A 27,520-nucleotide genomic window follows, 5' to 3' on the forward strand; every position below is an offset into this window, starting at 1 on the left:
GAACCACTCTCTTCTACCCAGTATTTTCCTGTCTCCTGTCCATATCACAGGGATATACTCCGGCAAGTATTACTATTAATTACTTCATTCATTCAACAGATATGTATTGTGACAGATACTGTGCTAGACACTTTCTGGGGCATAATGATGAAAAGAATCTGTCCCTTCCCTCAAGATCACTGGAAGCCGGGGGTCTAGTAGAAAGACAGAAAAGAGAACAGATGATTACATTTTCATGAAAGGCATGCACAAGGTGTTATAAAAAGAAAGAGAAAGAGCACCAGCCCAGACTGGGTATTTGAGGACTGGGACTGTTCAGGAAGATGTAACATCTGTATGAGTTCTTGACAACAAGTGAGAGTTAAGCAAATAAAGAGTAAGAATGTATCCTATATAGAAGAAACTATATATGCAAAGGTCCAGAGGGCAGGCACATTGATGGACCACAATTAGTTGAGTAGCATGGAGTAAGTATGGGGAGGGTGATGGTAAGGAGATGGTAGCCAGAGTGGGAGACACAGGTTAGCTGATGGATAGTCTTGCATGCTATGCTACTGAGCCTTCACTCAGTAAGGAAGGCTTTGGGGGAACTGCAGTAGGATTCTAAGCAAGAGAATGCTTTGATAAAATTTTGTGATTTAGAAAGGTCAATAGATGGCAGTGTAGAAAATGAATTGGAAGGGCTTGTGTATAGGCAGAGGACTGATTAAGAAGCCATAGTGTAGTTAAGATCTGGGCAAGACATGGACATGCACACTTGAAGGTGAAGGCTGGGAGGAGGGAGAGGATCAAAAAACTACTTATCAGGTACTGTGCTTATTACCTGGATGATGAAATAATCTGTATAACCAACCCTCATAACATGTGATTTACCTATATAACAAACCTGCACATGTACCTCTGAACCTAATACAAATATAAAAAAAAGAGATCTGGGTGAGAAATGAGGGTTTGAACTAAGGTGAAATCTATTTGTACCTTAGGAGAAAGTAAGACAGGAAAATGAAAGATCTCAGGAGATTTGAAGGAGACAGAATTACCAGATGTGGAGACTGATAGGATACAGGATGAGGGAGAGAGGAGTCTAAGGTAACTGCCGGCTAATCTTCACATGGGAGACTGGAAAGATGACATTCGCTGAGATGAGAATGTTGTGGAGGAAGCTGGTATGTCTGGAGTGGTGAGGTTGGTTTTAGATTTGATAACTTTGAAGTTCCTGTAGAAGAACCAAAGGCCTGGAGGTCAGCTAAAAGATGCATTTGGCTCAATTTCATGGCTTTGTGATGGATTAAATGTCCTTCTCCAGTTAGCACCTTCTAACTATTTATCCAGAAGTTACTAGGACTCTTTATTTTGTTTTATTTTTCTTCTGATATATGCCCTGGGGGAAAGCACTTATATTACAAGTACTTATAATAGACTAAAGCTTAGGAGCTAGCACCGTCTTTCATAGTAAATAGAGTGACAGTCTAAATGGCATAAGCAGAGAGAACCCACTGCTTTTAACAGGTAGTCCATAGGAGTCACTTACCTTGGCCAGTAAATGGAAATGCCCATCCTCTTTTGTCATACATAATCTTGAAGATTGTGCCAGTTTTGAATAATGTGAGATGTCAAGCATCACACTTACCCAAAATGCTACACCTCTGTAAATGGATTTAAATATGCAGAACCATATACAACTCTCCCTGCCTTTCCTGCAGGCTCAGCGATATGAGGCAGCATCGACAATTTATGGACCGCACACATTATCTGCCTACATTCAGCTCTTCAGAAACCTTGCTAAGGCTATTGCTACGGTAATCAAATATTGTTTGTGCATGCGTGCGTGTGTGTGTGTGTGTGTTTATGTCTGTATGTGTCTGTGTCTGGGTAAGAAAATGCAGAGGGAAGTGAAAGAGAACCTTAGCTTCAAGTGTTCAGTTTGACAACCTTTATATTTTACAAAATTTATAGTTTTGTGGTATCTCTAAGAAAATAAATAAAATTTCTTTCCAAATTTTGGATCTAGTTAACATCCTTTCATGGTGGCAGCTTCTTTCATATATATTTTCTCACTATTTTTACAACCATCATGTGAAGTTAAGGAGATATCATTTCTCCCCAGTTTTCAGAGGAGCACATAGGCTTGAAGATAAGTGATGAAGCTTACTACACCTGGGAGTTGAACCTGTGTTCTCTAATCCTTGCCAGATTCTCCCCACTCACTCCAAAAGTTGAGTAGGTCAGCATTCTAGGATGCCCATTTTCCACATTATAATATCTTGGAAATTGGGATGCATTTTCCAATCAGAGGAAGCTTATGATTATAATTAGTAGCATGCTTTTACTTTCTTGGTGGTTCAAAAGATAATATGAGTTGTTAAATCAATGGAAGCTTAGATTTGATGTAAAAATAGTGGTGCCTTGGAATGAAAACATTGCATCTACCTAAAATATATATCACTGAACAAGTTTACTTGATTTAAAGGAACTTCACTTGTGGAAATCTTCCCTTTGGATGCAGTTGTTTATGAAGCTGCAACTGTGATGTCAGAAGGTTAGTCAACAAACAAGATAAAGAGCTTAAAATAATAAGCATCCCCTTATATAATAATATGTAAGCCTCAGTAAAAAATGTGAAACAATTGTGGCATAGCAAAGAAAATAAAGCCCTTTTAATGAAAAAGCTTGGATATATTAAATTGAAATGAATGAAATGGTTGTCTCTGTAGGTTGCATTAGTCGAACGTTGAAAATTTCATATGCCTGTATTATTAGCTACTGATTGTGTGTTTGAAATTTCAGTATTTTATATAATTTCTTTGCACATATTTTAATCAATTGATATTTATTTTCATTTTATCATAATTTTGGTCTCAGCTTTAGGTTACTTTTTTTGAATAACTGTTTGTATTTATTTATTTATTTCTATTATAAAATCCAAATCTATTTGTAGGTCATTCAGATTATACAGAAAAGCATAAACCTATAATCCATCCCTAGAGATAACTACTGTTTAACTGTCACTATGCTCATAGGTCTATAGTTCTTCCCAAGAAAATAGATTCTTCAAATTTTGTAGTGACAGTGAAGAAAAATGCAATTAATTTGGTGGAAATTTGTTTTACGGTCAAATTTCTGATCAAGCACCTTAAAACTAGCTATGTGATCTTGAAAAACACCACTGAATATGTCTAGGCCTATTTTCTCATTTGCAAAATGGGAATGGTAATACATAACCTATCTCATATGCAGTTGTAAAGATTAAATCTATAATGTGAGGAATAAAGAGCGTTAAATATTCATTGAAAGTAATGGCAAAATGCCAATTACTTTTGTGCCAACCTAATATATGTATAGGGATATTTGAAAATTGAGATTTGTATTTTTATGACACTATTAAAAATGGTAAACTTTGTGGGCAATATAGATTAAACCAGTCAGGATGTGGGATGATCTTAAATTTTAAATTAAAAATATATTTATTATATTATTTTATTAGCACAGACAAGAATCTAGGAAAAAACTTGGTACTCACTCCAGGTGAGAGTGGCTCAATACTTTTTAAAAATTAAAATAATAATTACACTGTCATGGTATAATTACCTTTTTGCATGTTAGGCCCCTGTACAAAGTCAGACAATTTGAAAGTATGCTTCCAACCTTGTACTCTGGTCACTGTCCTTATGTTGTCTAGGGGAATAAAAGAGTTGCCTATGACCAAAACTTTCTCCCAGTGACAAGAGTTTAAATTATGAATTTCTAGGCTCATGCTTAGCAAGGCTACCTTCCTATTTTGCTCAAGGTTGTTAGCTCTTGGAGTATGTATATGTGTGTGTGCACTCTTCCATTAATGCAGGCATTTCTGGGTCTGGAGGCCTGGGGAAAGGGTCTTTGACTCTACCTGTGCACTCCTTAACAAATGCTCTCTGTTCCAGGACACGGTAGCCAACCTGAGCAGAGGTCCAGAACCTCCCTTTTTCAAACAATTAATAGTTCCATTAATTCCTAGTATTGTGGATAGAGCACCAAAAGGCAGAACTTTTGGGGATGTCCTGCAGCCAGCAAAACCTGAATACAGAGTGGTAAGACTCATGAGCAGACCTTGGAATCCTTTAGAGGGAGGTTTTGGGGGATGAGGGGAAGGATGTCACTTAGTGTCACCATTTGCCTGTAATCATGCTGTAGACCAACTGTTAGCAATGATAATTTTGACAATTGTTCTTATCTCTGCAAAAGTAATGAGAATGGGGAAATTTTTATTTTTTGTAAGTAATTGTGTCAAATTGAAATTCTAAAATCCAAATTATTCCTTTTCTTAAGTGAATGATCATAGAACTATTCACTGGCACTGAGAGTTGTCTCTTAAGTCAAGGATAGGAAAAACATACAGAAATGAAGCAGAATTTGTACCATTACTATTTTATATCAATCTTGTGTCCTGAAAGCTTGCTGAATCAGTTATTAGTTTCAACAGTTTTTCTGGGCGGGGGGAGGGATGAGTAAGAGGGGAGTCTGGATTCCTTAGGAATTTCTACATATAGTATCATGTCATCTGTGAATAAAAATAAGCTTATTTATTCCTTTCTATATTTCTTTTCTAAATGCATCTAATTATTTATCCTTATTGGACTGGCTAGAACCTTCAATAGAATGTTCTGCTTTTTAAAAAATTTTATTTAATTTTCTAATTGATAAATAAAAATTATACATATTTATTGTGTACAAGATGATGTTTTGAAATATGTATACATGGGGAATGGCTCAATTGAGCTAATTAACATATACATTATGTCACATACTTATTATTTTTTGTTGTGAGAAAATTTGAGACTTTCTTAACAATTTTTAAAACAAAATATGTTGTTTTTAACTGAAGCCGTCAAGTTGTACAGTAGCCCTCTTGAACTTATTCCCTTTGTCTAAATGAAATTTTATATTCTTTGATCAATACCTCCCCAACCCCCTAACCTCCTAGCCCCTGGTAACTAACCTTCTGCCAACATTCTACTCTCTACTTCTATGAGTTTAACTCTTTAAGGTTCTATATATAAGTGAGATCATGTGGTATTTATCTTTCTGTACCTGGCTTATTTCACTGAATCTAATGTTCTCCAGGTTTATCCATGTTGTATCAAATGTAAGGATCTCATTCTTATTTATGACGGAATAGTATTCCATTGTGTATATGTACTACATTTTCTTTATCCATTCATCCATTGATGGACACTTAGGTTGTTTCATATCTTGGCTATTGTGAACAGTGCTGCAATAAACATGGGAGTTCACATATCTCTTCAACAAACTGATTTCATTTCCTTTCTCTATATACCCAGAAATGGTATTCTGTATATATTTTACAGTAGTTCTATTTTTAATTTTTTAAGAAACCTCTTGCTGCTTTTCATAATGGCTGCACTAATTCACATTCTCATGAACAGTGTGCAAGAGCTACCTTTTTCTACATTCTTATCAACACTTGTCTTTTGTCTTTTTAAATATTATACATTCTAACAGGTATTAGGTGATATCTTGTTGTAGTTTTAATTTGCATTTCTTCAATGATCACTGATATTGAACATTTAAAAAAATACCCTGTTAAGCATTTGTATGTCTTCTTTAGAGAAATGTTTATTCAGGTCCTTTTCTTATTTTCAAATTGGGTTATTTGTTTTCTTGCTATAGAGTTGTTTGAGTACCTTATATCTTTTGGATATTAACTCTTTATTGGATGCATAGTTTTCAAGTGTTTTCTCCCATTCTTTAGGTTGTCTCCTCACTTTGTTAATTGTTTTTTTGGTTGTGCAGAAGCTGTTTAGTTTGATGTAATATGTGTTTGTTTTTGCTTTTGTTGCTTTTGCATTAGGGGTCATATTAAAAAAAAAGACATCGCCTACACCAACATCATGGAGCTTTTCCTCTAGGTTTTCTTTCAGTTGTTTTATAGTTTCATGTTTTATATTTAAATCTTTAATCAATTTTGAGTTAATTTTTATATTTCATTCTTCTGCATGTGGATATCCAGTTTTCCCAGCAGCATTTATTGAAGAGACTGTCACTTCCCCATTGTGCGTTCTTGGCACCTTTGTCAAAAATCAATTTATCATAAATGTGCGGGCTTATTTCTGGGCTCCATTGGTCTATGTGTACCAATGGTGTGTTGATTACTTTAGGCCAGTACCATGCTGTGTTGATTACTATAGCTTTGTAGTATATTTTGAAGTCAGGTTGTGTGGTACCTTCATCTTTGTTTTTTTTGCTGAAGATCCAATCCAATGTCAAATAGAAGTTGTGAGACTGGACACTCTTGTCTTGTTTCCAATCTTAGTAGAAAAGTATTCAGTTTTTCACCATTTAGTATGATGTTTTCTTTAGGATTTTTTGTAGATTCTCTTTTTCATGTTTTATGCCTAGCTTATTGCGAGTTTTTGTCAGAACTCAGTGTTGGAGTTTTGCAATTTTTTTTCTACTGAGGTGACAATGTGGTTTTGTCTTTTGTTATTTTAATAAGGTATTTGCATTCATTGGTTTTCAGATGTTAAATAAATGCCGTATCATTTAGTCATGGTGTATAATCCTTTTTAGATGTTGCTGAATTTGATTTGCTGATATATTGTAAGGAGTTTTCTACTCATGTCCATGAGGGATATTTTTAGTTTTCTTTTTATGTGTTGTCTTTGCCTTTGGTATTGGGGCAATAGTGCTTTCAAAGAATGAGTTGGGAAATGTTTTCTCTTGTACTTTCTGAAAAAGTATCCAAAAGATTGGCATTATTTACTCTTTAAATATTTGATTGGATTGACCAGCAAGGCCATATGGACCTGGCTTTTCTTTATGGCAAAATTTTTATTACTAATTCAATTTCTTTACTTGTTATATGCCCATTCATATGTCCTATTTTTTTCCTTGCATCAATTTTGTGTCTTTCTAGGAATTTATCTTTATAGGAGTTGGTATCATTCTAGGAATTTTCTCATTTCATATAAGTTGTTTAATTTGTTGGTGTAATATAAAAGTTGTTGTTGCTCATGATAATCCCCTATAATCCTTTTAATTTCTGAAGAGTTGACAATGATATCCCCTCTTTCTTTCTAATTTTGGTAACTTGTATCCTCAAAGAACTAGCATTTAGTTTTATTGCTTTTACCTATTGCATTACCTATTACTAATTTTTTTAGGCAGGACCAGAGCAGATTTTCATCTTGAGCAAATCCCTTCCTCACTTCCCCCAGCACCCCTCATCCCCTCACACACTAATGTAAAATTCTTTTGAATTATGAGGTTTTCCAGTCTGGCCTGGTGGGAACAGAATCTTGTCACAACTCTCTATGAGCCTGGGGACTGTTCTCTGTAATTCTGTTAGCCCATTCTTTTCCTGGCTTCCAGTAGTTCCCTTATATGCATGCAAACTTGAGGGGAGCTTTCTGCAAATCTCCAGATTTCTGTCTCTGTGCAGCTATCCTCTCTATGATGCTCTGTGCTATAAACTCAAGACTGTTTGTCTTTTGTGGACACCCAGCTCCATATCCTCAACCTAGACTGCCAGACTTGGCCTGAATTCTCCTCCTTCTGCCGTGGCCCGTAAACTCTGATGACATTGAGCTGGTGGATTACAGGGTTCTTGTTTGTCTGCTGCCACTCAAATATCACTGTCTTTCTTTGTCACTTGAAAATCCATTGTTTAATATATATTTTTTCCAGTTTTTTAGTTGTTTCAGGTGGGAGGATAAATACACATCCTGCCACTCCATCTCTTATAAAAATAAAAGCTTAACTATAAATGTAAGCATAAATATGAGTCATCTGTGGAAAGTTTTGACTGTTCTAATTTGATTCAAATATTCCCTGTATTTGTGTTGGGAGGGAGGTGTGAGGAATTATCAAGGCCTGAAGAAGCCATTTTAATATGCTGTCACTAATATAAACTACAGCTCTAGATCTTCACTTGTATCTGAGTCTACCCAAAGCAAACTCATTGGCCAAACATTCCTATGTCTATTGTTGCAAGGGTTAATATTCTTAGAAGATAACTTACTTGATTAAATAGAACAAAATCTATAAAGGCACCCTAAATTATAGAATTTATAATAAATAATGTCCAAAATATGAGTATAGCAAAAAACCTTTTATTAGAAGTCATTAAATGAATTTTTACTTTCAGGGGGAAGTTGCTGAAGTTATATTTGTAGGTGCTAACCCAAAGAATTCAGTACAAAACCAGGTAGGTATCAATGATTTTCTTTTACAAATGTAAATCCACTTTTTAGCCATTCATTCATTTAAATATCCCTCTAGAGGTTAATAACATAAAGACAAAATGTTCCAACTTGTTTTCCATCTTATTTTGTAGGTACGGGAACATATTCAATAGGTAGTTAATGTGGATTGAGTCTGGGTAAAAGCACACAGGAAACATATAATTGGCTCCGCTTAGGACCAAGTATAGCATAATGCATGTATGACTGCATTGTCTGTCAAGCAGATGTTAAGTTGAATACAATCCCATATATGTAATTATGCGCCACATACAATGATGTTTCAGTCAAAGATGAACTGCATTTATGACATTGGTCCCATGAGATTATAATACTCTACTTTTACTGTACCTTTTCTACGTTTAGGTATGTTTAGATGCACAAATACTTACCATTGTGTTACAATTGCCTACAACATTCAGTGCAGTAACGGGCTGTACAAATTTGTAGCCTAGGAGCCACGGGCTATACCATCTAGCCTAGGTGTGTAGGAGGTTACACCATCTAAGTTTGTGTAAGTCTAAGTCTGTGATGCTCATACAATGATGAATTTGCCTAACAATGCACTTCTCAGGATGTATCCAATATATGACTGTATTCAAATATATAGAACTCTACCAAATGTTGTGAAATAGTCAAAGGGCCAACTGAAGGATGTGTGTCTTTGGCTTCTTCTTCTCTTTTTGGCTCTCTCGTCCTCCTCTACACTACTATCTCTGGTTCTACCTGTACTGTTGTGGAACGGTCACAGATCCCTGGGTGTATACTCTCCTGGCTTGGAGTCCTGGTGCATATGCTTTACTTTATCTTGCATTGGCCATTTCCCTATTATTTACTACTGGTGCTAATAGAGCATTTATTTATTAAACCTAAAAAATGACATTCAAAATACATGCCCAATGTTAAAACAATATAGAAGTGTAGAAAATAGAATATATAAGTGCTCTTCTACCCACAAACCTGCTTTCCAGAGGTAATAGCTGTTAAGAGTTTTTTAATAAAGCATTTCAGACTTTTTTGTTTTTATCATATGTATGATAAACTATATACATATGTAATATATCTATTAATAAAATTAATGTATACTTCTATAACTTCCTTAAAATATACTTATAACTACACAAGCAGTAACTGGACACATTCTAGTTGTAAAACCTCAAATAATAAAGGAATTTATAGTGGAAAAAGAGTGGGCATATGACTGTGATTTCGAGGTCATGGTTTTCACTGTGGCTGAGGATGCATTCCTTATATCAATTAGCTGTGCTTCCCAGGGCCTATAGTCACTTATAATCCAAAAATACCTTCCTTCCAAAAGAACCTTCCCATTCCTGTTTTTAAAATGTCATTATTGCCAAGATAACAATTGTGGCAATATGACATTCTCAAATATGACATTGGAGGAAAGTCTTCTACTTCTTAGGTAGTCAATATGCACCTGTTTGAAGTAATTTCTTTAGTAAGTGAATCTGCGCCACAATAGTTACGTGTTTATAACATTATTTTCTGAAGATATCAAAGTGTTATATCAAAACTGCATGTTTAGCTGTCACCTGATATCCCTAGGGTAGAGAAATTCTATCATCATTTTTGCCATGGAGAAGCAGGAGAACAAAACGTTTAAACTACTATAGTGGTAATAGAATTAATTTCAAAGAATGCTCTGGGTCTTGGTATAAAACAATTTCTATCACCCTTCTTCATTAGTAGTTATCATCACTATTTATGGAATGCTTACTATTTTGCAGGTAGTATTTGCAAGTATTCCTATTAAAGTGCTTTATATGCATTATCACATGATTAATTCCATCCTTACGACTACTCAATGAGTTAAGTTTTATTACCCCTATTTTCCAGATGAATAAACTGAGGCTTAGAGAGATAAAGTAACTTATATTATGCATAATTAATGTATGCAGTACCTAATTATGCATCTGGAAGAGATTATGGTAGAGCAGTTGGGAAAAGATTGTCATATGTTTTATCCCTGGTATTCAGAGGCCTAGACTTGTTCTTCAGTCTATACTCTAGACATATTCAAAAAGCCCACCATATCTTCTCCATCTAAGGCCTTCCCAATGTCATTTGCCATAAATAGACAGAAATAACTCTCTTTACAAGTTCCTATGGTTATGAAAACTTCCTTATTGAATGTAATTCATCAGTTGAGTACTTAAAGAAGAATTTTAAACAATTACATGGCCCACATGTAAATAGGTGATACATTTAGCAAGGGGTTATTTGAGCACCAGTAAATGACAGATGTAAAGAACTGTGATAAATATAGGTACATTAGACATGTGTCTTTTAGGGTCACAATCTCAAGGATTTAAAAGGATACTAGAAATTTATAGCCTTTGTCTTTATTAACTTGTCATATCATTCAAATCTGTGCTTTCTTTGAAGCTGAATTATTGGTCTGAAACAAATTCTTCTATTATAATAATCTTCCAATGGGGAAATAAAATATTTTTATGATGTGGTTTCTAGAAATCTATTATAAAAAATCTGGAGACCTCCTTTAGTACCCCAGGATAGGGAAGATTTATGTATTCTTTTCAATTCTTTCACTCAGGGAGGTACGTTAACTAATAATTCATTCACCTGGAGATGGAAAGTAGACTAAACTTTACCATTTTCCCTTCTAAATTTTGAGGTGACTAGAGAAAGTCTTGGGATATATAGATCAATAAACATATCATGAAAAGGCTTGACTTATACCTTATTAAAATCTCAAGTAAGTTTTATTCCCAGACTCTTTTCTGCCCTAATTTCCAAAATTTGCTACTAACTCTAAAATTATACTTCTTTCACATTTCTAAAAAAATCATGTTTTTTAATAGACTGGATAAATTAACATTCTGAGTACATTGCATAGAATGTTAAGAGGAAAGCCTAAGAATTTGGATGAAATTCTAACACATTTTCACACAAGGTATTGGTAGGCTAACATATGGTCAACAAGGGGAGTGTTTACAAACAGGTTCCTTCTGTGACTGTGCAGTACCTGATCAGTTTTATTAATTGCATTTCAGACCCATCAGACCTTCCTCACTGTGGAGAAATATGAGGCTACTTCAACGTCGTGGCAGATAGTGTGTAATGATGCCTCCTGGGAGACTCGGTGAGCACATTTATTGAATATTTTTGTCTTTCAAGCTTCGAAACCAGTTGGCTTGTAATCTGGGAAGACAAATGAAAAGACTGGCTCAGTACAAGGTATTAATGATATCAAATTCCCAAGGAGGTTTCTGGACATATTTAGTTGATTTATTAGATTTCATTTTGATTCATTTTTCTACAAAACAGTGTGGTGTGTGCTTCTGTAAGATTAGGTGCTAATGAGGTTATGGCTTCCATTCTTACAGACATCTGTTCTGTTTTTTTCCCCATGGACACAGGTATTATTTGTAAAATCTAACTAGCTTCCTTGCAAATTGGTCGAAAGGAGTATAGAGTAAAAGTGTTGAGATGTCTCTGTAGAGCTTGATATTTCTATAGGGAAAATGAGTCTATACCTGACATGTATTGCATGTTTGTATATGATCAATGATTCTTCATTTGAGTTACTAAAACACTAGAGGCTTGGGTGTTTAACTCTTAATGACTTGAGTGAGGAGATAATATATTCAGGCAATTTCTCCGGAGAGACATATCTCTTTGTCTTTTGCTACCAAATTCCTGAGCTGAATAGATATTTTGAAGATTTGATAATGTGTCTGGACAACACTTCTGTTCCCAAGTCTATAAATTTAACATTCCATGACAGTGGCATGGAAGTAGGTACAGTTTTTGGCAATTTGGGTCTAATTCAGATTGCCTCAAACTAAGTGATATTAGTTTGTTAAATGTAAATATGTTAGTATGGTTCAGATGGTTAATTGAAAATAGGAATTTGACCATAGCCCATATACAAATATGGGCAAAATTTTTCTTTGGTATTTACAGCTGTAGAGTATAGGTACATTTTAAAACAAGTAATGTATACTTATCGTTAAAAAGGTTATACAGGTAATAAAAAGAATGATTTATATTTAAATGCTGAAAGTTTTTAGCTAACAGCAGTCAATACTGAGGATATGTTTAGATCTCTGCCTTGTTCATTAGCAGCAGAATAATCAAATATTTGTTGAGAGTACTGAACCCATCGCTGAGAAACACAGAATGTCGAGCACACTCTCTGTGCCCAAGAGATTTACTTTCAGCATAACTGAGGATATCAGTTAGCCCGTTGTATCTCACTGAGTCTGGAAGACTGTCTGAACTCTCTGCTGTGATCTGCAGGGGCCAACATGATCTGGTTCCACCTGTTTCTCTCATCTCAAGCACTCTTCCATGGTTTACCATTCCCTGTACCAACTGACCTGCTTTCTGCTTTGTGGCCACATCAAGTTTGTTCCTGCTTTGGACACTTTGTATTTTCTATTCCTTCTTGTTAGAATGTTTTTTTCCTCCAGATTTCTGCAGACTCAGTTTAAATGACATCTCCCTAAAAAAACTTCCATCTTGTTTTCTACATTAAACTTGTCATTCTTAAGATTTTTATATTTATTGCTTTTTGTTTATTGCATTTATTTCCATCCTCAACTCAGTAGAACATAAGCTTCATAAAACTTGGGACCATATCTATCTTGCTCCTTACTGTACCCTCAGAACTTCTAGAAGAGAGTCTGACATGTATTCATTTTCTATATATATGTATACATATATATATATATATATATAGAAAACAAATGAATCTAGATGTGAAAATAAGTGTCAGATAAGGGCTAAAAGAGTGCTTTGCAATTCTACAGCAGGAGAGACATCTTGTGGCTATCAGGTAAGGTTTCCTGGGGTGAGTATAATTTAGGTAGGTGGAAAGGTAGAACAAGTAAAGCTATTTCTACAAATTGCTGTTCTTTAAAGTTTATCTTCTAGAAAATAGACGTTTTTGTCTGTTTTGTTCATTGCTGTATCTTCAATGTCTTGATAGTGCCTTGCTCATTGTAGGTATTCCCTGAATATTCATTAAATGAATAATCATGTATTTTTCTAATTAAACATTTTTAAGAGTAAAATTGAGTTTTGCTTGCTTGTTTGTTTTTTATCAACAGTTTTTATTGGCACAAGGGACTCCTGGGTCTGAGTAATGCAACAGTGGAATGGCATATTCCAGACACTGCCCAGCCTGGAATCTACAGAATAAGATATTTTGGACACAATCGGAAGCAGGACATTCTGAAGCCTGCTGTCATACTTTCATTTGAAGGCACTTCCCCAGCTTTTGAAGTTGTAACTATTTAGTGAAAAGTTGATAGATCATTTAAAGAACAGCTTTACTCTCTACACATTATATAAGTGATTTCAAATGAATGTGAACTAGTGAACTACTATGTTGACTTCTATAATCGTCCCTATTTGGGGACAGATAGTTTACTGCTAATGGGGTGGAGGGGTGTGTGTGTGTGTGTGTGTGTGTGTGTGTGAGAGAGAGAGAGAGAGAGAGAGAGAGAGATTTGTCCCATATATCTTGTTCCAGCAGCCATATATCTTGTGGTCTACAGCCTAAAGCATGATTTCCCTTGAAGTCTTGGGGTTGTTTAAAGGAGAGTCCCTTCAATATAAAACCTCTGAAATATTAGTGAGAATGGCTCACTAATGTGAACAATGTTTAAACTATTTATTTATATATAGAATTCCTGAATATTAGTACTGGGAAAGTTTATAGAAATCATCTAGTCTTACCCTTCATCTTACATATAAGAAAAATGGTCTTGTCTTCTAATCACATTTACAAAATATGATATAAACCTTGACCATAAATGTATGAGCCTAATTAGAGAAACAGAAAATCAGCATGTCAGTTTTCCTTCATTCAGAATCACATAGTCTTTCTAAGCAGTCATTCTGGAGTTAATGCCTAGTTCAGAGCCGCTGTGGATGCTCAAATCATTTCTGTAATTGCCTTCAGGACACAATTATGAGAAAGTTAGACTTCCAATATTTTGATCATGCCTTGTGTTTTCCTAAGTGTCCTTATCCCACTGGATTGTGTCTCTTACTCCCAAGACTTATTCCAAATGATTTTTTGACTCTTTTCATTAATCAAATTCACCCCAAACCAGAAAGTTTTGCCATTAGCGTAGATATTAAAAATATTACTGGCTGGGAAAGCACTCCTCAAAGCAGAGGTTCTAAATTAATTTATCTGTTCTTTTACCATTTGCTCACTCACTCACTCATGGACCCATTCAATCATAGAATATTTAAGATTTCTATGCCCAGAATTATAATAGTGCCTAGGCCTTGATAATTAGTGAATTTGTACTTGGGGTGAAGGTGTAAGTGTCAAAAGGTAACTCTTATGAAGGAGAAAATAATCGATTTAATATGTAAATTCTGGGGAGGCATTTAAAAAATCAGTAATCTTCAAGTTATATCTTGTGTATCATCTGTGTTGGATACTCTAATTTGGGGGGAAAGAAGCTCCAGACAGTTTGCTAAATACTATTTTGAAAGTTATTTTTGGGCATTGTAAAATACCTTGCTTCATACCCCAAAGAATAAGATATGACAATCTGACATCGATTGTCTGAAAGTACTAATTGCATTTAAAATTATTTAAGTTAACTACAAGCTCCCAGACTGCAAAGCAAATTTCCAAACCCCAGGTCATACTTTTGTATGTATGTAAAAGCTTTAGCATTTTAGGGAAAAAAATCAATCTGTATTTCAAAAATAAACTTTGAGGTTTGAAAATAATAACAATATTAATAATGGTAGTATTAACATCTATTATGTATAACTTAATCTCAACATAATTTATTGAATTAGAATGAACCTGGAACACTTTTTGATGAATTGGTATCCTAGAGGCTGTTTCCTTGGGCATTAACTGCAGGAGGATTAGGTAATCAGGGATTCCAAGTGTTGTGATCTTTTTTCTAATGACGCCACAGTCTTCAGTGTAAAAGTTCAGAAGCCTAAAAGAACAAGTGATCCTGAAAGTAGCTGATTCCAGACAAGAAAATTATATTAGAACTCATGATATGGTTTTTTAAAGTATTTGTTATTACTCAGAAGGGTTCATGAATCAGTTTCCACTACCTCTATTCCTTCTGTTGAAGCTTTCCTCAAATCTACTTGTGATTCCTGATAGCTCACTGGCAACTGTACCAAGGTGGCCACTGTATCATCTACTGATCCTTCTGCACCTAGCACTCTTGGCTCCAGATAACGCACAGAAACCTATTTTCTCACCAGCTGTCATTTCTTCTAGGGCATGCAGTTCTATGTTCGCAGTTCATGTGTAAAAATAAAACCAAATTCCTGGATTATCAATAACAGTTCTTTACCTGTGCATAAAAGAATATCATGAAGTAATTGAACTTATCTGTTGATATAAAAACACAGATCCAATTCGTGTCTGTGGATGCTGCAGGGACTGGCTCATTGGAGCCAAACCATGTGGCGGAAACTCCTGAAATTGGTGGAAAAAGTGGAATATGGCAGATTGGGTAGGTAGGAGAACAATTTTGGAGATTTTGTTTCTCATGTTAAAGTGTCTGCATTTTATTTGCTGTACCCTGCCTACTCTGGTTTTAAGGATTTTTTGACTTCTTCGAAAAGCACTGAATAATCTCTTTTCCAGGTCTAGATTTTTTGATGAGTACTGTGTAAAATTGTCAATATTCAATGGATTATTTAATAATAAATTAAGAATTACACTCATAAAAGTATTGTCTAATGAAAGGTAATGTAGACAAACGAACACTTTTTTAAAAAAAGAGGTGGAACAAAAGGTGGTAGATTACATGTAAATTAGGTTGGAAAGTGATACAAATGACTTGTAAATAACCACTGAAGCACAAGGGAACCACTTCTTTATCAGTTCCTTTCTAACTTCTGAAGATGTACTGCTAGTAAAACACATGTATGGTTGGCATTTCTTTTATTTTCTTTCTCTTTTTTACTAGTTGGGCAAAAAAATTTCCTAGGCAGGTAGCTAACTATGAAATTGTTTCATGCGCTAATTCTGAACAAAAAGACCAAGAATGAATTTACTTATGAATGTCTTTTTCTAATGTGCCCTCTTATGCTTCTCCTCCAATGTAAGCAAGCTTACTGTCTTTTTCTAAGATTAGCGCATGGATTCTATCTTTAGCCAAAAGGTTTCATCACTAGATGAACTTCTCATGTGTTTAGTTCTTCCAAATGATGCTCTTGCTTCCTGGGTATCCAACCTGACTTGCTGGTTTATATTGGCTTCCAAAATTTTAGAGTGATAGGGTATCGGAGAGGGAAATCTGCACATTCCTTATGCAATTTGTTAGTATGCATTCAACTGTAACTCAGAAAATATTCCTGATCAACATCCATCCAAACACTAAAGACATTTATAACCTCACATAGCAGTAAGTCTTGAAGTGATAAATTCAGGTTTGGTGCAGCCACTCAGTGGCTCTTCTTAATATATTGACTTAATTCTTAGGCTTATCCTCTTAGCTAAAAGATCGCTACCTCAAGTCTACATATAATTGAATGCAGCCCCAAAATGGGAGGAGAGAGTTCTGTTTATAATCCCCTTTTAGAAGGTGGAAAATAGTAAGAACACAAGTTGAATTTTCCTTCTATTTCTTTGTTCAGAACTGTGCCACACAGCTACTCTTACCTGCAAGGGAGGCTGGAAAAAAGAATATTTAGTATTTTGTGCTTCTAGAGAGTGAGGCAAGTTCTGATAGTAAGAAAGAAGAGATAGCCGAAGTAGCTGTCATAAAATTATGTTAGTCAAGACAGATTAGTTATGCTACAACATTAGAGATTTATTTCCTGATCTCATGACCTGTCCATTGGGGTTAGCTGAAGGATCTGTTCCACATCTCATTTGAGTTCACAGGCTGACAGAGACTTCCATTCTAAACATTCTTCCATTGTGAGGGAACAGGAACAGGTGCTTCCATGATTAGGGGGAAGGGACAGGGAGAATCATGCAATAGTTCGTGAAGCTTCCACATTACTGTGCATTTTTCACGGGGCAGGTGACAGAACCAGGATATTTGCAAGCAGCCCTAAAGGTTACCACAGTGGGCAAGCAATATCTGCATATCCAAATTAACTGCTCTTTGAAATAATTAGAACTCGTTTTACTCTAGAAAATATATTTTGGAAAAGAACACACATTGGAATAATGATAAAAAAATTGCTTTCTGTATTGCAAAATGTATACGTTCCTTTAACAGATTTATATCAAGCACCTATATACTTTGTGGCAGAAATTATGCTAAATCCTAAGAATGAAACAATAATGAAGGCAAAGCTATTCCCTGCCAAAAGGAACTTAGAGTTTAACGAACAAAGCAAACGGATGAACAGGTAATTACTGTACAGAGTGACCCATATTGTTATTGTTCAGGGAATTAGAGAGGGCACCTAATATGGTCTTGGTGATGTTTCAGTAAGTTTCCTGGAAGAAATAACATATAAGCTAACACTTAAAAGATATGTAGAAATTAGCTAGAAGAAAGGCAATGGTGTGTGCATGTATGTGTGTATTAGCGTGTGTTTGTGTTTGTGTACTGGGCAAATAGACTATTCCATGTAGAGGGAATATTGAGTACTTTATCAAGACTATAGTTAGAGTATAAGGAAAGAGTTGACAGTGAGGCAGCACCAAACTTTACCTTCATAAATAGCAATTTGGTTTTATACTTGTATTAGCATTTTTCCCCCTTGAGACTCTTCCCCTATAACATCAATGGCCTTGAATGTATTTGCCATTTGCTCTAATAATAAAATACACTTTCTATAACCAAAAACTTACCTTGACTCCCAGTTTCCAGTACCACTTAGTGTCATCCTTCTGTCTTCAGAGCTATAACCCTGTCCATAGACAAACCCATGGAATTGAATTTATTAAGAGACTTCTTTTGCTTATGTCAATTTCATATTTCCAAATCTATGATTTCTTTTGTTTTTTGTTTGTTTGTTTGTTGTACCTGCTAAAATGGCAAGTATAGCCAATGAAGACCATTCTCTCCCTTTAGATAGGGTTCAGAGTTCCAGCCTTACAAGTTCACAAATACTTGTGAATACTAAAAATTTGAGCCACCCACATAAAATTCAAATCATCTTGGCCTGCATACTGCCAAGTTATCAGGGACCCAGCTTCGGTTAGTCCTATTTCTGGATTTTTTTTACCATAATGAAAAATTAGAAGCCTAGGGGTATGGGGTCAATACTAGCTAGAGGAGAATAGAAGATCTACTATCCCTGTCTGAAATCAGGTATCTGGAAACATTGACTTGATCATTTTCTCTGCCTCATTGTATTTTTCATATTCAGTATAAAAGATTTACCCTTTTTTTCCAGACCAAAATAAGCTAAATGGACAAAAGAACTTAATAATCCAGCAATTGCAAGCTTAGGACAAAGTCCAACCACAACCCCTAAATGGCCAAGGGACAGTGATGATAACATGGAGAAAGACACCCTTAAGTGGAATTTCAAGAAACTAGTATCTGTGATTTTATAAAGTTGATTCCACTATCATGAGGAGAATACAACCTCTGGAAGGCTTTCCTACACTGTGGACTGTATTGTGCTGACTTGTTGCCTGTCTCTTCTCAGTTTCTCTTAATGTCAATAATCCATGAATGCAAGAAATCTCACAGGGACTGGAACTTCATTTATAACCGAGGAACATAAATAGGAAGTTGTATAAAGGAAAGAAACAACTCTACACACTGCTTTAAATGTGTCCCAGAGATTCTGGTATATTGTGTCTTTGTTCTCATTGGTTTCAAAGAACGTCTTTATTTCTGCCTTCATTTTGTTATGTACCCAGTAGTCATTCAGGAGCAGGTTGTTCAGTTTCCATGTAGTTGAGCGGTTTTGAAATTTATAGCACTAAATGCCCACAAGAGAAAGCAGGAAAGATCTAAAATTGACACCCTGACATCACAATTAAAAGAACTAGAGAAGCAAGAGCAAACACATTCGAAAGCTAGCAGAAGGCAAGAAATAACTAAGATCAGAGCAGAGCTGAAGGAAATAGAGACACAAAAAAACCCTTCAAAAAATCAATGAATCCAGGAGCTGGTTTTCTGAAAAGATCAACAAAATTGATAGATCGCTAGCAAGACTAATAAAGAAGAAAAGAGAGAAGAATCAACTAGATGCAATAAAAAAATGATAAAGGGGATATCAGCACCAATCCCAAAGAAGTACAAACTACCATCAGAGAATACTATAAACACCTCTACGCAAATAAACTAGAAAATCTAGAAGAAATGGATAAATTCCTGGACACATACACTCTCCCAAGACTAAACCTGGAAGAAGTTGAATCCCTGAATAGACCAATAACAGGCTCTGAAATTGAGGCAAAAATTAATAGCTTACCAACCAAAAAAAGTCCAGGACAAGACGGATTCACAGCCGAATTCTACCAGAGGTACAAGGAGGAGCTGGTACCATTCCTTCTGAAACTATTCCAATCAATAGAAAAAGAGGGAATGCTCCGTAACTCATTTGATGAGGCCAGCATCATCCTGATACCAAAGCCTGGCAGAGACACAACAAAAAAAGACAATTTTTGACCAATATCCTTGATGAACATCGATACAAAAATCCTCAATAAAATACTGGCAAACCGAATCCAGCAGCACATCAAAAAGCTTATCCACCATGATCAAGTGGGCTTCATCCCTGGGATGCAAGGCTGGTTCAACATATGCAAATCAATAAACGTAATCCAGCATATAAACAGAACCAAAGACAAAAACCACATGATTATCTCAATAGATGCAGAAAAGGCCTTTGACAAAACTCAACAGCCCTTCATGCTAAAAACTCTCAATAAATTATGTATCGATGGGACATATCTCAAAATCATAAGAGCTATTTATGATAAACCCACAGCCTATACTGAATGGGCAAAGACTGGAAACATTCCCTTTGAAAACTGGCACAAGACAGGGATGCCCTCTCTCACCACACCTGTTCAACATAGAGTTGGAAGTTCTGGCCAGGGCAATCAGGCAGGAGAAGGAAATAAAGGGTATTCAATTAGGAAAAGAGGAAGTCAAATTGTCCCTGTTTGCAGTTGACATGATTGTATATCTAGAAACCCCATCATCTCGGCTCAAAATCTCCTTAAGCTGATTAGGCAACTTCAGCAAAGTCTCAGGATACAAAATCAATGTGCAAAAATCACAAGCATTCTTATACACCAATAACAGACAAACAGAGAGCCAAATCAGGAGTGAACTCCCATTCACAATTACTTCAAAGAGAATAAAATACCTAGGAATCCAGCTTACAAGGGACACGAAGGACCTCTTCAAGGAGAACTACAAACCACTGCTCAATGAAATAAAAGAGGATACAAACAAATAGAAGAACATTCCATGCTCATGGGTAGCAAGAATCAATATTGTGAAAATGGCCATACTGCCCAAGGTAATTTATAGATTCAATGCCATCCCCATCAAGCTACCAATGACTTTCTTCACAGAATTGGAAAAAACTACTTTAAAGTTCATGTGGAACTAGAAAAGAGCCCACATTGTGAGGACAATCCTAAGCCAAAAGAACAAAGCTGGAGGCATCACACTACCTGACTTCAAACTATACTACAAAGCTACAGTAACCAAAACAGCATGGTACTTGTACCAAAACAGAGATATAGATCAATGGAACAGAACAGAGCCCTCAGAAATAATACCACACATCTACAACCATCTGATCTTTGACAAACTTGACAAAAACAAGAAATGGGGAAAGGATTCCTTATTTAATAAATGGTGCTGGGAAAACAGGCTAGCTATATGGAGAAAGTTGAAACTGGATCCCTTCCTTACACCTTATACAAAAATTAATTCAAGATGGATTAAAGACTTAAATATTAGACCTAAAATCATAAAAACCCTAGAAGAAAACTTAGGAAATACCATTCAGGACATAGGCATGGGCAACGACTTCATGTCTAAAACACCAAAAGCAATGGCAACAAAAGCCAAAATTGACAAATGGGATCCAATTAAACTAAAGAGCTTCTGCACAGCAAAAGAAATACCATCAGAGTGAACAGGCGACCTACAGAATGGGAGAAAATTTTTGCAGTCTACTCATCTGACAAAGGGCTAATATCCAGAATCTACAAAGAACTCAAACAAATTTACAAGAAAAAAAAAAACCATCAACAAGTGGGCGAAGGATATGAACAAACACTTCTCAAAAGAAGACATTTATGCAGCCAAAAGACACATGAAAAAATGCTCGTCATCACTGACCATCAGAGAAATGCAAATCAAAACCACAATGAGATACCATCTCACACCAGTTAGAATGGAGATCATTAAAAAGTCAGGAAACAACAGGTGCTGGAGAGGATGTGGAGAAATAGGAACACTTTTACACTGTTGGTGGGACTGTCAACTAATTCAACCATTGTGGAAGACAGTGTGGAGACTCCTCAAGGATCTAGAACTAGAAATACCATTTGACCCAGTCATGCCATTACTGGGTATATACCCAAAGGATTATAAATCATGCTGCTATAAAGGCACATGCACACATGTGTTTATTGCAGCACTATTCACAATAGCAGAGACTTGGAATCAACCCAAATGTCCAACAATGATAGACTGGATTAAGAAAATGTGGCACATATACACCATGGAATACTATGCAGCCATAAAAAATGATGAGTTCATGTCCTTTGTAGGGACATGGATGAAGCTGGAAACCATCATTCTCAGCAAACTATTGCAAGAACAAAAAACCAGACACCACATGTTCTCACTCATAGGTGGGAATTGAACAATGAGAACACTTGGACACAGGAAGGGGAACATCACACACCTCGGCCTGTTGTGGGGTGGGGAGAGGGGGGAGGGAAAGCATTAGGAGATATACCCAATGTAAATGAGGAGTTAATGGGTGCAGCACACAAACATGGCACATGTATACATATGTAATAAACCTGCACATTGTGCACATGTATCTTAGAACTTAAAGTACAATAATAAAAAAGAAAAAAAAAAGAAAAGAAAGAACTTGGGCTTTGAAGTCTGGTCAATTTAAGATTACTCAATTTCCTTAGTTTATGAAATAATAATAGTAATAATGACCTTCTATCATTGCTATGAGGTTAAGTTAATGTTTATGAGAGGGTATTTTGGAAACTAACTGGTTCAAATCCTAGTTTCACCATTTAACCAATATCAGACCGTGAGTAAATTACTCAGTTTTGTAAAGCCTTTGTTTCTTCCTCTCAGTTGCTTAGTATACAAAAAGAGAACAATAATAGTACTTACCTTTTTAGGTTGTGAGATTAAAATAAGGTACAGTTCTTGGCACAGTGCCTGGTGTATGTATGCACTTAATTTACTTAGCTGTTAATTTAGTTAGATGTTACTATTATATGAGATATTGCATGTAAGTATCTGGAAAATTGTAGGAACTAAAAAGTTCTACCATTGAGACTGGAATCATGGTTAGCCACAATGACTATGCTTTCCCTGATCTTTTTCAAAGTTGTGCTTTGGCATCCCTGAGATTAGTGTAGGAAGAGTTAGAATGAGGAGAGAAATTAGTAGAATGGTCTAGACTAAGAGGTAATGAAGTCAGAACAAGAACAAGAACAATGGCTTTAGGAACAGGTCAGAAAGGTGTGGGTGTATAAAACTCTAGAGTTACAATGAACACAATATACTCATTGACTGGATAAGGTAGGGAGAAGACAGTTACAACAACCCAAACTCTAAAACATTTGGGTTATAGTAATGCTATAAACAAGAGCCAAGGTAAAAGGAAACAGATTTCAGAGAGATGATGGTAAATCTAGTTTTGGATGTCTGAGACTTTGACAACATATAGCAAAGTCCAGCACACAGTGGGAAATGTGGAGTAGAGACACTGGAGAGAAAGTAGGGCAACAGATCAGATATATGGGAAGCATCAAACTTCAAACTGATGGTTGAAATCAAGAAAGTTGATGACTTTGCAAAAGGGAGGGCATATAAGAAAGAGAAAAGAGATTCAGATGACAGGCCTTTTGGAACCACTTACTTTAAGGAAGAAGAACAGAAGCAGGGCCAGAAAGTAATATTACTAAGAAGAAACAATTAGAAGAGTTAGGAGAAGGGGCAGTGTATTAGTCTGTTTTCACGATGCTGATAAAGACATACCCAAGACTGGGCAATTTACAAAAGAAAGAGGTTTAATGGACTTACAGTTCCACGTGGCTGGGGAAGCCTCATAATCATGGCGGAAGGCAGGGAGGAGCAAGTCACATCTTATGTGGATGGCAGCAGGCAAAGAGAGAGCTTGTGCAGGGAAACTCCCATTTTAAAAACCATCAGATCTTGTGAGACTTATTCACTAACATGAGAACAGCGTGGGAAAGACTGGACCCCATGATTCAATTATCTTTCACTGGGTCCCTCCCACAACACGTGGGATTTATGGGGGTTACAAGGTGAGATTTGGCTGGGGACACAGAGCCAAACTATATCAGGAAGAAAGAACTCCAAGCAGGTCAATTATATCAAACATTGTAGAGAAGCTTAAAGGGATAAGGACTGAATTAAGCCTTTGAAACTTGACAGCAATTTCATAAGAGTGGAAGGGGATTATAAGGAGTTGCGGAGTTTTATTAGGTTGACTGGCTGTGAAGGAGACCATTAGACTACACACCACAATCTGCTCTCCCATTCTTCCACAGTGATAGTTTTAACTGGTCATGGGTTAGGACTGTATTTCCCAGCCTTGGTATTGCCCAGGGCTACCTCTAGAAGCCGGTTGTAGCTGTATAGCTAAGTTCTGTTCAATGAGATGAGAGAAGTGATGTGTTCTACTTTCCTCTTGTACTCTCAAAAGTAATGGGCATACACTCCTGATATGGTTTGGATCTGTGTCCCCACCAAATCTCATGATGAATTGTAATCCCCAATGTTGGAGATGGGGCCTGGTGGGAGGTGATTGGATCATGGGGGCAGTTTCTCATGAATGGTTTAGCACCATTCTCTAGGCACTGTTCTCATGATAGTGAGTGAATTCTGGAGAGATATGGTTGTTTAAAAGTGTCTAGCACCTCCCCACTCACGCTCTCTCTTGCTCCTGCTCCCATCATGTGAGATATCTTGCTCCCCTTTGCCTTCAGCCATGGTTGTAAGTTATTGGAGGCCTCCCCAGAAGTCAAGCAAGCAGATGTAGCACGATGCTTTCTGTACAGCCTGCAGAACTGAGAGCCAATTAGACTTCTTTTCTTTTTAAGTTACCCAGTCTCAGGTATTTATTTATTTATTTATGAGATGGAATTTTGCTCTTGTTGCCCAGGCTGGAATGTAATGGCATGATCTCGGCTCACTGCAACCTCTGCCTCCCAGGTTCAAGCAATTCTTCTATCTCAGCCTCCCGAGTAGCTGGAGCTACAGGCACACGCCAACATGCCTGGCTAATTTTTGTATTTTTTTTAGTAGAGATGGGGTTTTACCATATTGGTCAGGCTGGCCTCAACCTCCTGACATCAGATGATCCACCCTCCTGGGCCTCCCAAAGTGTTGGGATTACAGGTGTGAGCCACCACTCCCTGCCCAGGTATTTCTTTATAGCAATGCAAGAATGGACAAATACAACTCCCTTGCCCTAATTTCCTTCTTAATAGGTGTGTGGCAAACATGATGGCAAAAGCCCAGAGACGGAAACTTCATGTTGAAGATGGCAATAATATAAAGGATCCCAGGGTCCTTAATAGTTCAGTGCTGTTAAATCATCCCTAAAGTGCTTATTCTCAGATGATTAACTGAAAGGAAAATAAACTCCTATCTCATTTTTCACTGTATCATCTCATTGTTAAAGCATCTGGAACCTGGATTCTAAATAACATACCTGTTACAGCCCTATGAAGGCTACCATTTATATACTTTTTCTACTGTGGTTAGGACAAATGTCAACATATTTGTATACAATCAGAAAGCAGGTCTTTACTAGTTGACCTGTGGAAAATGGTATGGTGGCCTCTTTGCTTTTTTGACTCTCTGAGTTGTTATGGGTTGAAATGTGTATCCCCAAAATGACATGTTGAAGACCTAACCCTCAGTATCTCAGAATGCAACCTTATTTGGAAATAAAATCATTGCAGATGTGATTAATTAAGATGACATCATACTGGAGTAAAGTGGGTCCGTAATCCAATATGACTGGTGTTTTTATAAAAAAGAATGTCACATGGAGAGACACATACAGGAAGAATGAAATGTGAACAGGAAGGCAGAGATCAAAGTGATGCCTCTACAAGCAAATGATTGCCAAAGATTGCCAGCAATCACCAGAAGCTAGGAGGCTGACATGGAACAGATTCTTTTTTATAGCCCTCAGAAGGAACCAGCACTGTTGACACTTTGATCTCGAACTTCTAGCCTCCAGGATCATGAGACAATTCTGTTGTTTAGGCCACCCCATCTGTGTTACTTTGCTATGGCAGGCTTTGGAAATAAATACACTGGTCAATAGACAAATGTCTTCCCCTTTAGTCACCTACTAAAAGAGATTCTTGGGTGCCTTCCAGTTTAGCGGGCCAGTAATTATGTCTCTTCTTTACTTTCCTGGATAACATAGTCATTTTATGGCAAGTGATCTTGTCTATCATTGGTTGCCTGTGAATGTCATCTATCATTGTCAAAGACTGTAGTAAATTCCAAAACTAATTTACATACCATTAAATGCCAAATGAATCATCTGGGATGCAGCTCTAACTAAAATTTTACAGAGAATAAATATTCTGCAATTTTGGAAATTGATCTTTTATGGATTGTGGGTAAGTGTGAATATCTATTATACGTATTTACAAGTTGACAGAATCAGGATAAGTATCATTATGCATGTTTCTTCTCAGTTGCAGTTGAACTGAGTTGGTCTTTTTCCTCTCTAATTTATTATGCAAGTACTATAAGCTCTGCAGCAAATAGGGGAAATGTCAGTGTATAATCCTTCTTTCTGTTTACATGGAGGCAAAACCAGAAAGGAATTGTGCTGTACTTTTAAAAATATGGTAGGCCTAGGCCAGGTGTGGTGGTTCACGCCTGTAATCCCAGCACTTTGGGAGGCCGAGGCGGGTGGATCATGAGGTCAGGAGATCGAGAACATCCTGGCTAACACGGTGAAACCCCATCTCTACTAAAACTACAAAAAAATTAGCCGGGCACGGTGGCGGGCACCTGTAGTCCCAACTACTCAGGAGGCTGAGGCAGGAGAATGGCGTGAACCCAGGAGGTGGAGCTTGCAGTGAGCAGAGATAGTGCCACTGCAGTCAGGCCTGGGCAAAAGAGAGAGACTCCATCTCAAAAAATAAAAAAAAAAAAACGGTAGGCCTAGTTTTAAATTAAGGCAGAAGACAGTTGTATTCAGATTGTAGAAAGGCATTGCAGAAAGTAATAACAGTGTTTTCTGTAAGTGATTCACTTTACATTTAAATATGTGAATATGTACTATTTCAGGAAATGCGTTTATGAATAGAGAATGCTTTACAGACCCTATTGAAGAGAGATCTTCCAATCTTTGGGGGGCTTTTTATTTTCTTTAAACAGTGTCCACCTTTTAGCAGAAAATGTAGTGGGGTCCTGTGGAAATACCATGTTTCCTCATTGCTGGGGAATATGAAGCCTGCCAAGGGGAACCTGAGGATCCCCTTCCATACATATTACTCTTCCTGTGCCTCTACCAAGGGAGGCGCATCGTGAGAATTCCACTGTGATTCCAACCTTAGACTGTCATTGAGTATTCTGAGACCTTAAAAAATCCTTTTATCATGGAAATTTTGAAACATACAAGCAGCTAGAGGGAATAGTCTGATGATACTCCACCTACCCCATTGTCCGACTTCAGAAGGTACCAACATTTTGCTAATGTTGTTTCATCTGTCTCCTCACCATTCTCTGGAATGGAGAGGGAGGTTGAGCTGGAGAGTATTTACCCTGTAAATACCTTGGTATATTTTTCTAACAGATAACGACTTAAAAAAATCTTAACTACAGGGTCATTCTCATGTCTGACAAAGTTAACAATAACCCCCTAACATCATCCAATACCCAGTCTGTGGTCGAATTTCCATGATTATCTAAAAAAATGTCTTTTACACTGGATTTGTTTAACCAGAGTGCAGACAAGTTCCATACATAGCATTTGGTTTGTCTCTTATGTCACTCTTAATATATAACATTTCTCATGATCTCTTCTTTCATGCCTTTGTTTGTTAAGGAAATCCTGTTGTTTATCCAGTAGATTTTCCCATTGCTTCT

The 27,520-nt window shown here is 36.5% G+C and overlaps 1 protein-coding gene across 3 annotated transcripts in view; it reads left to right on the forward strand.

The window, feature by feature from the left end:
• The window catches only part of LOC101146782 (putative inactive neutral ceramidase B), a 68,911-nt gene extending 50,877 nt beyond the window's left edge, over window positions 1–18,034 (forward strand). The window contains exons 1-6 of one of the 3 annotated variants that reach the window (XR_010135089.1): window positions 1,638–1,799; window positions 3,921–4,067; window positions 8,144–8,203; window positions 11,273–11,361; window positions 13,334–15,736; window positions 17,459–18,034. Coding sequence is in view for 2 of the 3 variants with exons in the window: in XM_019034400.4 (XP_018889945.4) it covers window positions 1,704–1,799; window positions 3,921–4,067; window positions 8,144–8,203; window positions 11,273–11,361; window positions 13,334–13,523 (582 nt within the window). In the remaining variant the exon portion in view is untranslated. Of the gene's footprint in view, window positions 1–1,637; window positions 1,800–3,920; window positions 4,068–8,143; window positions 8,204–11,272; window positions 11,362–13,333; window positions 16,096–17,458 lie in introns of those variants that run through there. The other 2 variants (XM_019034400.4, XM_031015666.3) reach the window with 2 other exon arrangements.
• The last annotated feature ends 9,486 nt before the right edge of the window (window positions 18,035–27,520 follow it).

This window comes from Gorilla gorilla, chromosome 8, assembly GCF_029281585.2.
Source record: "Gorilla gorilla gorilla isolate KB3781 chromosome 8, NHGRI_mGorGor1-v2.1_pri, whole genome shotgun sequence".
Classification (NCBI taxonomy): domain Eukaryota; kingdom Metazoa; phylum Chordata; class Mammalia; order Primates; family Hominidae; genus Gorilla; species Gorilla gorilla.